At 41.3% G+C, this 12,918-nt stretch overlaps 1 protein-coding gene across 1 annotated transcript in view; it reads right to left on the bottom strand.

Annotated features, from left to right (window-relative positions):
* Window positions 1–261: 261 nt before the first annotated feature.
* The window catches only part of LOC138032501 (beta-hexosaminidase-like), a 17,146-nt gene continuing 4,489 nt past the window's right edge, over window positions 262–12,918 (bottom strand). Inside the window, exons 3-8 of the mRNA XM_068880201.1 lie at window positions 9,060–9,484; window positions 6,356–7,066; window positions 4,415–4,643; window positions 2,727–2,979; window positions 1,613–1,747; window positions 262–494 (exon numbers count right to left, since the gene is read on the bottom strand). Of these exons, the coding sequence (XP_068736302.1) occupies window positions 392–494; window positions 1,613–1,747; window positions 2,727–2,979; window positions 4,415–4,643; window positions 6,356–7,066; window positions 9,060–9,484 (1,856 nt within the window). The 3' untranslated portion in view covers window positions 262–391. The remainder of the gene's footprint in view (window positions 495–1,612; window positions 1,748–2,726; window positions 2,980–4,414; window positions 4,644–6,355; window positions 7,067–9,059; window positions 9,485–12,918) is intronic.

Raw genomic sequence — 12,918 nt, 5'->3', positions numbered from 1 at the left:
GTGGGAAGGAACGGGGTAGTGCTTACGCAGTGGGGGGAGCGGTTGCTCACCAATGAGGGTGGGGATCGTCTGGAAACTGTAACTGGCAGGATTATGTTGGTTCTTCACTCTGCTCCGAGGAGTTTCTCTCGGTGTACTTAGGATCTAACTGCAGAAAGTAGACTTCTTGTGTCCCCAATGTTATGGGCAGAGCACTTGTGGCGTGGCTACATAAAGAGCCTTGAGGTTTTTTATATAGTGATTACTACTATGAACCAAACAAAAAGTTTTACCTTTTATTTTTGAAAACGCAAATTGCATCTTCAAATAAGAACGTTGTACGTTAAAGAAATAAATTTCGATTAAAACCAAGTCCGTTACAAGCAACATTTATCTACAAAACTGAATACAGCTAAACTAAAGACGAGTAGCTGTAATTTGGATAGGTTTTTTGATTATTATTTCTTGATAGCTTGGTTTTTACAACCCTACTGGTCCTACTGCTGTCGGCGGACCTAAAAAGAAAATCATAAATAGTAATTAATTCACACTCGCATAGAGCGAGTTTCAATTGAGTGTCGTAAAAGAAAAACCAAAGTAATAGCTTTGGCCAATCAAAAAGGACGGTGACAATACAGTAAACCAATCAAGACTCGAAGTAATTACACGTAGCCGACACAAAGCGCGGGAAAATGTGCACGAGCAAGCCACGATTGGTTTTGCTTTCACTTCTGATTGGTTGAAAAAAATGGTGTGAGAACGTTCAACCAATCACTGAGTGAAGTAAGTGCAAAACTAAAGCAATTTGCTAATTACTTTCGACACTCAATTGAAAACCACTCTAATAGCCACTATATGCCTTACTAAAGATAACTTAAGCTCATTGGTTAAATTTTGCGTAAGCAGTAGAGTAAGCTGAGGTAGGCGTGTTTGCCAGTGTCGTTGAAGGGGAGGTGGGAGTGAAAAATACCTCGTCGCGCCATTCTCGTCATCAGAGCCTCGGGTCGCATTTCTGCGCATGACCCAAGGCCCTGGGAAACTCTATGTAGGACAACATGCGCCGTAGGGTTCCTATAGCCAAATATTGGCTATTTGAACCTTACGGCGCCTGCTCACTCCCTGTGCTAACATGAATGCACCAATTAGAGAAGCTTTTGATTGATCTTCTGGAAAACCAATGAGAAGACACTTTGTTTCAGGGTTCCTCAGAGCTCTTCTCTCCCTCAGTCATGCGCAAAAGAGGAGAGCTCTGGGGTCGAGATTTTTGAATGGACTTGCCTTGCAACTTGGGCTTCCAGACCGAGCTTTGCAAACTGGTCCGCCCAGCAAAAAGAAAATACAGCGCAGAGTAAAAACAGAATTGGTGAATCAGGTCAATGATTGCTCGTTTTTGACCCTGGCTCGTTAAGTCTTTTTTTACCACCAGGCTGCTCTCTTCCGGCAACTTTGTCACTGCTTGGCCTAGGGCGTTCTGAAGAGAGGTCCATTTGTGATAAGTGATTATTACTTATTTCGGAGATTAGAAAGAGCAAAATGCCGGCCAAAAGCATCTTGTCAGACAGTCTTGGTCCCACAAGCATAGTCAACCACGGGTTCATGGAAAAAAACTAATTGATTTCTTTTTTAGTCTTACCTTGTTCTCAGCAGTAATGTGCCGCTAACAACAGTCGCCACTTTAGGATCAAACCAAGTTTTACCACCATCGATACTGCACTCAACTGTAAGACCAGGAAAGGCTACATTCGTTTTGAGAACTTCATCGACAAGTCTACCACAGAAATTGTGACAGATAAGGAATCAACCAACTTAAGTTGAGGTCAAGGAAAGAGTGTCAAAATGTATAACAGATACTCTGGAAATACGGGATGTTGAGACGCACTTCAAGACAAATGTCACGCGTACATATAGGGCATTTTATCGAATTTTGGGTGTCATGAAATTACATCATCTTGCGTGACATAGCCTCTTTAAAGGGACGCTTTGTGATTATTTATACGGATAGTCGCATTCGGGGGCAAATATGAGAACCATGGACCTGTTTCATAATATGGGCCATATAAAATATTCTTTTCTTTTCATAATAATAAGACTTTTTAGCCTCCCTACAATGGGAAAAATTCAAAAGAAAAATACGTAAACCAAATTGAGGCTATAGTAGGTCTAATTAGCATGAGCACAAAAGAAAAATAAATTGGTCGCCAGTTGTGAAAGTAAAGGTCAAAAACAAAGGTAAAGTCTGCTTACGAGCCAAGTGGCCCATTTAGGAGCTTATCCCGGTTTCTGTAACATGAAGCCACTAGGAGTATTTCTACTCCCCCCTGGATGGGATGCTAGTCCATCAAAGTGTTATCCCCAGCATCAAATTTCGCTGGTACCCATTATACACCTGGGTGGAGAGACTGGCACCGTGAGAGTAAAGTGTCATGCCCAAGAACACAACACAATGTACCCGGCCAGGACCCAACTCAGACCACGCCATCCGGGGTCGAGCGCACTAACCATGAGGCCAACGCGCCCCCCACAAGTGGTCAATATACATTCAACAGCGCTGAGAAACTCACATGAGAGGCCACGGGGACAAGTGGCTGGTTGGATATGGACGAGAACAATCTTGGTTAAGTTCACTGTGGGCTAAGACCAAGCCCAAAGGCTTTCAATCTCAGAACCCCAAACACTGGCCGCTAGCTAGATCTCCTTCATCGATTCTTTATCCAGTAACATGACTTCCACGAAAAAGAAATAAATACATGGCTCCAGGTAAAGGAATGCGATAATTTATTCCTAGTTTGTCCAAACGTCTCAGTTCTTTGTAACCCAGAGTGTTGGCGAACCTCTCCCAACTTTCCTCTTTCATTCGATCTCTCAATGGTTTCTTTCTTTGATTCTCCCAATCGCCACTGTGCCAGGCCCTCTCGGCGACAGCAAGCAGTCTTGGGAATGTCATGAACTGGAAATGAGTTGGAGTACGAATGGTTTCTGACCAGATGGCCCCAGCCATACCTGTGCGATGAAGGTGTATTCTGTGAGATGTTGAAACATGTTGAAACAACAGTCTCAGATCAGAAAAATCTAGAACAAGCTCGAACTAGGAAACAGTCGGAGCACGGATCGAAAATTTCGCGTAAGAAAACTCAAGTCGGTTTTCTCGGAGTATCTCATTTGCCGTTTCGTCTTTTCTCGTAAATAATTCAGTCTGTTTGGAGGTAATCAAACTGAGGGAATTTGGAAGCAAAGAGTATGGTCATTTAAAACAGTGACATGAGGCATGCGTATTGATACCAAACCAGGAGCCCATGTACGATTTGCTCCTGTACCAAACTTAAATTAAAAATGTATCCCCACCACTCCTTGTTCGGTGTTTTTCCTCTCCTCTTACAGCATTTGGAATCGAAATATAATTTCGTTAAGGTCACATTTCTTAAATTTCCTCTCTGTTAATTTAAATAGCGTAGATACTCAATGAAGAAGATTATTTCCAGCCCTATGAATCGGCATCCTCTTTCCAAGAAACAAGAAAGGAGTTTTTTGATAATATGATATCATATGTTTAGACTTTCCCTATCCGTTCCCTTCTTTTGCTTTCTTTTCGCTTAAGAAGTATGTACTTGCCATTGACAATACGGAAAGCGATATTGCACGATTTCCTCTCTTTAAAATCTAAATTAACTTTGTACAATAGAGAATAAGGGGGGTGGGGGGAGGAGAGAGAACACATTGATAATCTTTTTCAATATAAATTTAGCCCGTGGTCATGATGCGTGGCTATTTTAAGGAAAACACCTGGGGCCCGTTTCTCGAAAGTCCCGATACTTTTCGGGCCATTTGCGGGTGTCACAATTTCCTCTGTATCTCATGAACGGAGAGGATTTAAGTCGTCAAACTTCACAGTCAGTTTGCTTTTTACTACCTCGAAAACTTGTTAAAAGATCGGCTACCCTGAACAAGCGGTTGGCAGGTTGACAAATGGCTTTTTGTGCCCGAAAGGTTTTCGGGACTTTCGAGAGACGGGCCCCAGATCGGTTATCACTGGCTGCGCGGACAGGGGCAAGAGACCAACTTTTACAGAATGACGCGAAGCTTAAAAACTATCATGGGGGTGGGTTCTCCCAAAAATCTCTGTTGTATCCAAAATGCCATTTTTTGAAGAACATTTTTGGCTGACCCGGGACATATATCTGCTGTTGTGACGTAAGGTAATTTCGGCCAATCATTAATCGTAGCATGTCATGAAACAGGGCCATTGTTCAGTCTACTTCGCGCGGTTATTCAAAACAAGTATTTCATATGTGTTCTTTCATTCACGCGGAAGCAAAAATAACTTGAATGGCAGTAACAATTACGTTTAAACTTTGAAAAGAAGGTCAGTTTGTGAATTTGAAAATGTCCCTTTTTTACTGAACATTCAACTCAGCGAAAACCTCTAAATTCCACTAACCCACAATATTATCCAGTTTCTCTGGTGGCACACAGCTTCCAACTGTTTCACAGTAGCTAGTGGCTTCTCCATTGCCTTCTGTCTCCAAGCTCTTATACATGTTTTCCGGCATAAAACCAAATGCTTTGCGAGTATCCGTGCATCGGGTGGCCCAGTAAGTCCCTCGTTCTTCCGGATCCGGTTCGTAGGGGTGGTCAAAGTACAGATGAGAGGCCTGGGTCATTACTACCTGAAGGAGAGAAACATGTTTACGTCACTCATAAAGAAAAGGACGCTAAGGGTCTAAATTCGCCTTTAAAAAACGACAGCTGATTGGTTGTACGTCTTGAGTGGTTTTGTTTAAATCGAAATTTGCAATGCATTTTGGACGAATGTAGCCTTTCAAGAGCAACAAATTCTTTAAATTAATTAAAATTTATCATTCCACTTATTCATTTTCAAACACGTTTTTGGCAGCAGGGTCACTTCACTACTCATAATGCACGGCTGGAACCCCCGGGAATAATTGTCAAGCACGGTGGATAGCTGTACACGACATTTACCCTAAGGGCAAGAAACTGTTCATATAGAAAGTTTATCTCGGCGCAGAATAAATATTACATGAACTCCTTCAACAGAAGATCAACAGCAACTACAGCCCGTTTAATTATAGCGGAGCTCGCGCCCGCGAAGAGCGCCAGTGGAGCACCATGAGTAAGACTTTTTGGGAAATCTATCCATGCGCGAAATTTTAGTTATGACGTCACGTACGTCCGTACGTCCGTCCGCCCCTACACACTGTCAGGGTGGAGGTGGGAAGGCAGGACAGTCTCAGGGGATGGGAGTGTTCGTGCTTTTTTTTCTTGTCGGGAAATCGCGTGGCAGCGTTTCATTTGGCAACCCGCGTTAATTTTATAGTGACGAGCAAAGTGATAAAGAGCAGGAAAGAGCACGAGAGAAGATGCGACGATAACCAGCGATCAGTCGTACGTTTCTTTAGAGAGGATGTGAAAAGGCCACACCCTCTCTTAAAGAAAAGTACGCCTGATCGCAGGTTAAGGCGACAAAATTTGAGAAATTTAAGCGAAAAAATCCTCGAGACAAGCCGAGGAAGGAGAAGAAGAGAAATTTTCAATGAAAATCAACATAAAGCTGAGAGAAATAGGGCGAGAGACAAAACACATTTACAACGGTTAGCTTTCAGATAAGCTTAAGGTTTTCCTTCTTTAATAATAAGCTTATATGACTCGTTGCTCGCATATTTTGTAAAACTAGCTTTCAAAGGAAGAAGGCCTGAAATCGTTAACGTTTGCAATTCCTTGTTGACAGAGATTCTGACATATTTCAACAATCACATTTATAGGCTTTTTGTGTGAAATCGGTGTCCAGTTGGGAGCTGCTTTGTTTGACTGTGAAATTGCAGTCGAGTAAGCGAATTTACTACGCTGTTGTTCTGAACTGAAGAGAGAGGGAACAAAGATTGTCAATCAAACGGAATTGGAAATTGGACAGAGAAAGGACAGGGAACTGAACCCACGACCTCCGGTTAGATCACCGCTGCTTTACCGACTGAGCAATTAGGCCAGACGGGAGCAAGTCGTGGGAATTTAAAATGTCAATGTCAAGGCAATGAATATGTACAACAAGCACAAGGAAGGGTTACGTTTTTGCAAACGTTGGCCGTTTAGCGCTTCTGTTTCAGTTTTAGTTGTTTTAATTATTGTTTGCAAGGCTTGTTTGTTTACTCCTGTCAGCGCAGCGGTGTGAAATCTGTTTGATCGCAGTAAACTGCACACACTAATGACGATTAATTTTGTACTTTATGTAGAAGCATAATTATTTCTATCAACACAATATTGCTTTCTGGGGTTAGAAACGGGAGCTCCGCTTTTAGGCTTGGCTAAATCTATATATTACAGAATACGATTTTCTGCTTTAACTGCACCGACGGAAACATAATACCTTGTAACCAGCATTGGCCAGTCTGTAGCCAAGGTTCATAGTATTTCCCCAGGCATACCCATAGATCCTATCATTTGTCATCTGTTTTCGCATGATGGGATCTTGTGTGTTTTGCATTAATCCGTCTTCCCAAAGAGCCAGGTTAATTCCATATTTCCCTGCAATTTTGGCCACACGTTTGACGAAGAAAGCCTTCCAGTCCAGATTTTCATTAATCTTCATTGATAATCTCTCACATGCCGGAGAGTAGCTCCACGCCCCATCGGGAACTTCGTCCCCTCCAAGATGAATAACTTTGAGTGGCTGGATCTCCGAGTGAATAGCTCGTACTTCAGACACCAACTTTTCAACAAATTGATATGATGTTTCTACGCATGGATTTACAGAGTTATTGAAGAAGAATTGTCCTGACTCGTATTGTGATTCATCCTTTGGATCGTTCAAGTAGAATCTCCTGCCATCTTCAGTCTGTCCCTCATCGAGGTATTTTCGATATCGGTTCTCCATTGCTTTGATCGCGGCATGAGAATGACCGGGCATATCAAACTCTGGAATAATGTCCACGTGACGTTCTCTAGCGTGTTTTAGTATTTCTTTATAATCCTTCACGGTGTAATGGCCGCTGCCTGATGTGTTGTTGAAAGGTCCTGATCCAAGTTGGGGTTCGAGACATTTCCTCTCCTGAAGATCGTGACACCGATTGGATGCAATCTGGGAAAACAAGTGATTCAAGACTCAATGTCTAGCCTCCATCGACACTTGCTAGTTACATGATTTATAATAATTAAATGATCTCGAACCCAGATCTGGGTTTACTATATTTCAATGATACAAGTCTGATTTCCATTCCTATACCCTGGTCACAATTCCATGTCTGAATGATTTGAATTCTTTCCAATATCATCTATAACGAATGAAATGAAACATAAAATGAATCATATATTGAACTGCGGATATGAAATAAAGTGAAGTTATGATCCTCGCAATTTTAGCAATTGCGTGGGTGGAGAAGCCTGAAAAATTCGAGACTTCAAAGGTGTTTGTACTAGTAACCTTGAAATGCCGGTGCGACGCTCTAAACAAGTGAGGAGGATTGAAGCCCCTGATGTTGGAAGCTGATCATTTGTGAGCTCAAATGTTCCCATGATGAATGAATAATCAAAGACAAAATGATGAATGAAATGAATCATATATTGCACTGCGGATATGAAATCAAGTGAAGCTGTGATCCTCGCAGTTATGAACGCAATTTTAGCAATTGCGGAGATCAGCCTGAAAACGAGAACATAAGAACCCACAAATGACCTGCTACCAACGTCAGTGGCTTCATAGCTCAGTTGGTTGGAACGTCGCACCGGCATCGCGAGGTCACGGGTTCAATTCCCTTTGAAGTCCTGAACTTCACCTAAACTAATTGTTGCTAGAATTGCGTTCGTAGCTGCATATATCATAGATTCACTTAATATCATCTTTTTCACTTTTCTTTCTTGTTGACTGTTGATTGCGAGTGTGGTAGCACGACAACAGCAAATATTACAGTCAAGCTACGTCGCGCGTGATCAGTAGTTTTGAACCGAGTATTCAAATCTGTGTGCCAGTTTTTAACTTTGCTCTCGAGATTCTCAATTTTCCGTGGATATTTCCTTAATATATCGCAAATAGTTAGCTATCAGGGGACTTTCGTTTTATTATAAAATAGAGGGTGTTTGAAAAGTGAAAACTATTTCAAGCGTTTGATGAATTATTGTTCAGTTATGTGCATAATTTTTTTCGTACAAATTTTCGGAAAACTCTTCAAGATTCCATTGAAATATCGGAAGTTCCAAGGTCTCGAGATTCCATTGAAATCTCAGAAGTTCCACAGTCTCGGGGATATTGGTCACGCGTGACATAGATCTACTATAACAAAAAAGAATCTTCACCTAAACTAATTCTTGCTCTCACATGCACATGACGTCATTGTGTAGCCATGCCTATGCAACGGCCGCCATGTTTGTCTCTCGAAATAATCCTCAATGAATCCGGCGAACTCGTTACGCTTGTTTCCGCCTTAATAATATGATTACGTGAGTGATCACGTGACCAATCACTGAACGGTGATCACGTGAGTGATATTGCTAATACACAACTGAGAATTCAATGAAGCAAGATGCCACTTGTGTCCCTTTGTTTGAAAAAATCATTACCGGCCTTATTGCTTCACCCAGAAATCCAAGTGGCTGATCGATGACAACAGTTGCTTGGTGAATCTTAGGTTATACCAGTAGCCCGTGACTAGGAGGGTAAACCTTCATTGTATTTGTGGAACGGCGTTTTTACAGACCGAGTTATTTTTAGATTGATTTTCCCTCAGAGCTTTCCAGCAAATCACAACTTTCATGAGAAATTATTACCCATTGGATTGAGAATGGTCACTCGTGAAAGCCAGCCAGATCGTTTTTAAGAACTCGTCCAAAAATTGCTTGATCTATAAAAATGCCGTTACATAGACCTTGTATTGAAGTTGTAGTCTCCTGGTTACAACGATTGCTCCAAGGAAGGATAGTTATTTGTAAAACCTGCTCGATAGAGACTTTGTGGAAGAGGACGGCAAATCATGCACCTTCTTTACAGGAAAATAAAACACATAGGTCTTTTTATTTCTCTCCCTTTTCTCCTCCTCCCAAGCTCACTCGGGTACTCTCCACTGACCAAGGGGACCCACCTCAGTAAGCTCTTTTAATCCAGGAATTTCTAATCTCCAACCTTCGTCGTCTGCCATATGAAGATGCAGTTTATTCATTTTGAACATTGCCATGCCATCAATAATCCTCATCACTTCAGGCTTTGGAAGAAAGTTTCTAGCAACGTCTATGCTCAGACCGCGATACTCATATCTCGGGATATCGTCCACAGAAACCCATGGAACTTCTCGATTGTCCACGATGCTGAGAAGAGACTGAATTCCCCAGAACACACCTCTCGGGGTATTACCAACAATTCTTATGAACTTCTTTTCGGGATGGACCCTTAACTTGTAAGCTTCATCTTCTTGGGTGCTACTATTCTCTAAACGCACGTTACCAATCCTGAGCTCTATGAATTCCTTTGGCTTTTGTTCACGCTGAATGAGTTGAATGTTGAGCTCCGCTGCAAGTGATCAAATGAAACGTTTACAAGAGTGAATTAGATAAGAGTGTTCTATTTTTAGAATACCCGTTCCCGCGGAAATCAGTTGTCATGCCCCTGAAGAAACATAGCAGAAGCAGTTACGCGTGACATGGATTCTTCTGATCGGTTAAAATTAGCGACCCTTTGTTTGTTTCGCATGCAAAGTGTGTCTAAAAATAAATCCATTTGTGACTGTGCTGGGGCAAGACCGCAAAGTGATAGATCAACACTCTTATCTAATTCACTCTTGCGTTTATTAGTGGGTCGACCTCTCTAGACTGACACTCAAGTAAAAGCAGCATTATTCGTTTATTTTCTAATATGAGCTTTAAAGCCTGGTTTGGTTTTCACCAGCGACGCAAGCATAAGCGGAAGCATAAAGGCCAGCCAAGAGAAAATAAAGGAGGAATAGAGGTGTGTGTGTTCTCTGAGCGTGGGCTACCCACGCGGAACACATTCCGGCCATATGATTGGCTGTTTGCCTATTCCCCTTAGCATCTGTACAGCCTGGGGGTAGATCTAAATTTAACTTGAGACATATTACCTATGGAAAAGGGAATGCAAGGGGGATGCCCTCTATTCCTCTTTTATTGTCACAAGTGAAAAAGAACCATAACTAGTTTTTCAGTGATTACTGTTGTATGTTACCCTCAATAAATAAATTTGATGATGATGATGATTATTATGTGCACAAGCACACGACGCAGGGACAAAGATTCACTAGTTCCATGTTCTCTCTTACAACGTGGCACTGCGAGTGAAATCTGGAACGGGTCTTTTTCATTGGACGAACATCACATTACGCCCGTTTTCACACGATGCAAGAGAAAGCAAGCGTAAGGAAAAGGAAAACTTTTGATCCTTGCGTTTGTCCTTGTGCTTGCATCAGTCCCGTTTTCACGATGAAATAAAGAGCTCTTGTGCGTGCGTTTAGGCTTGTGCTTGTGCTTGCGTCGCTTGTGAAAACCAGACATAAAGGATACTGCGTGAAGAGATGGAAGCGATTTACTTTCCTTCAACATTTGATTCCACAAAGCTCTCAAGAGGCCTTGTATTCAATCCCAGGCTGCAGCCGTGGTTGTTACTATGGATACGGACATGGATAAGTCATCGAGAGACCGATTAGTGCGCACGCGCATACACAATATTGTTGAAAGAGGGGACAAATGCCTTCAAGTTCATTCAACATTCGCGAAAACAAAACAAATGTTGAATGGTTGTTGAAGCAAAGTTTAAAGGCTTTTAAACTCATTCAATACATCCATCGATTCAGCTTCGTTTCAACATGATTCAACGCGATTGAACGTCGTCGGATACAAACGGTTTCAACATCGCTGTTCAACAAAATTTAACGGATATTGAAGCAAATGTTGACGAAAGCCGTTTGGCGCAACCCCCCCCCCCCCCCCCCCTTTTCCGAGCCTTAACCAGGTGATCCGGTGACGTAATTTGGAGGACTGGGAAGAAAAATTTTAACGCCGTATCCCACAACCGCACAGGCTTAGGTGTTGTTTTCAAACTCCCTGCAGTATTTCCATCGCCAAAACTCAACAGATCATTCCTTGTCTACCACATTTCCTGTTACTGAATGAACATTAAAGTAGACTCAACAAGCTCTAACCTCGCTTCAGACTGCCATGTTGAATTCGAAAATAAGGCAGCGCGGGGTTGTGGGATACGGCGTTAAAATTTTTCTTCCCAGTCCTTCGAGTTACGTTGCCAGATCACCCTGGAAACAAGGACGGCAACAACGGCTACGAGAACGATAATAAACAATTATTGGATGAGGTTTTTGTGATATCCGGAATAATCAAGGTCGAGGTAAGTGTTATCAGCCGAAGCTGAAGGCTGAGGCTGATAACACTAAGCGAGACCTTGATAATTCCGGATATCACAAAAACCGAATCTAATAATTGTTTTATTATACATTGTTTTGAAAAAAATAACGACAAACGCATTATTGCAGCAATCACAGCTTATTTTCAAACACAATGCTCTTGGAAATCATGCATTGCACACGCAACCTACAGATTATTTACTAATCTGTAGGTACAGATTAGTAAATAATCTGTAGGTTGTACTGTTTCCCAGAATTAACTGTAGGCTTTTTGCCAATGAGAAGACAGATGGTGACTACAATGTATAATAATAAGTCTTAACAAACAAAAACAGAGGCTTTGCACCCCAGCACGTGCTTTTTTTACGTTTTGGTACATTTCTTAGCAGTTCTCGTCCTGACAACAGGAACCTTAAGCAAGGACGATGACGGCGGCTAAGAGAACGTTATCTACAAAATTATTTCCCGTTACAGTAATATTTTTGTGATTACTCCAAGTCGCTCTGCTTGGAAAGTGTGAATACACATTTCAAGAATAAAATTGATGCGGATATTTAGAGAGAAAATTGAAAATTCATCGTCAGGTTCTCTCGTCCTCCACGTGACCTCAAATTTTGATCATTTTATTTTATTTCTCAAAAAAAAAAAGACAGTTTTCAATTTACAAAACATGTTTCGACATACTCATGTCATCTTCAGTTGCAAATGAGCTTTTTCAACGGTTGTACATTTGAATTTATGTTAAGGTATGTTGCAAAATTACGTGTGTACAATTTGAATATGAAGTGTGAAATGCACAGAAAACAAAAATAGCGCACATAGCAATAAAATAAAAGACAAAAGAGCAACGAAATTAAAAAGAAAGAGACAAATCTAAATGCCTCAACTGCTGATTAAGGATGGGATTTTCCCACTTAATGTGCAATGCCTCTTTGATCTTAATTTGGAATTTTGAGGCGGCAGAATCTAAGATCGTGAAACATTCTGTGTTACAAGAGTCATGACAGGCCCTAGATGACTGCAGGTGTCTGTAAACACGCGAAGACTTGTCCGACAAGAGATGCTCACCAGCACGTGTGCGTAGGTGGCGCGTGGTCTCGCCAATGTAGCTGGCATTACAGCCAGCACACGAGAATTTATAAACGACACGCGAACGTAGACCTTGCGGTACTGAATCTTTCACGCTGAAAATGTTTCTAAGTTTAAATGTACTAAAGTACATGTTCAGTAATTTAATGCCAGAAATACGTATATACATGTATAGTAAAGAGAGTTTAAAAAATGCCATAAGGAGACTCCGCAAAAGAATCCCAGACCTCATGTAAAAGCAGACCACCAAATACATATAATACAATTGAGATACTTATTATACAATAATAAAAAATTAAAAATAATAAAAGTAAAAAACTAATTCAGTTCGAACGTCCATAGGCAAAATATTCCAAGAATCTACCATTCGATGGAAATAAGAATGTTTAAGGGTATTAGTCCTATCATATTTTTCTTTAACATCAGATGATCATAATGTCTAAAAGAACCTTTAAAGGACTAAGTGATTTGAAGACTCTAAGGACCC

The sequence above is a fragment of the Montipora capricornis genome, chromosome 14, assembly GCF_036669925.1.
Source record: "Montipora capricornis isolate CH-2021 chromosome 14, ASM3666992v2, whole genome shotgun sequence".
In the NCBI taxonomy this organism is placed as follows: Eukaryota; Metazoa; Cnidaria; class Anthozoa; order Scleractinia; family Acroporidae; genus Montipora; species Montipora capricornis.
The sequence above is the reverse complement of the archived record's forward strand: the minus strand, read 5'-3'. Positions and strand labels throughout refer to the sequence as shown.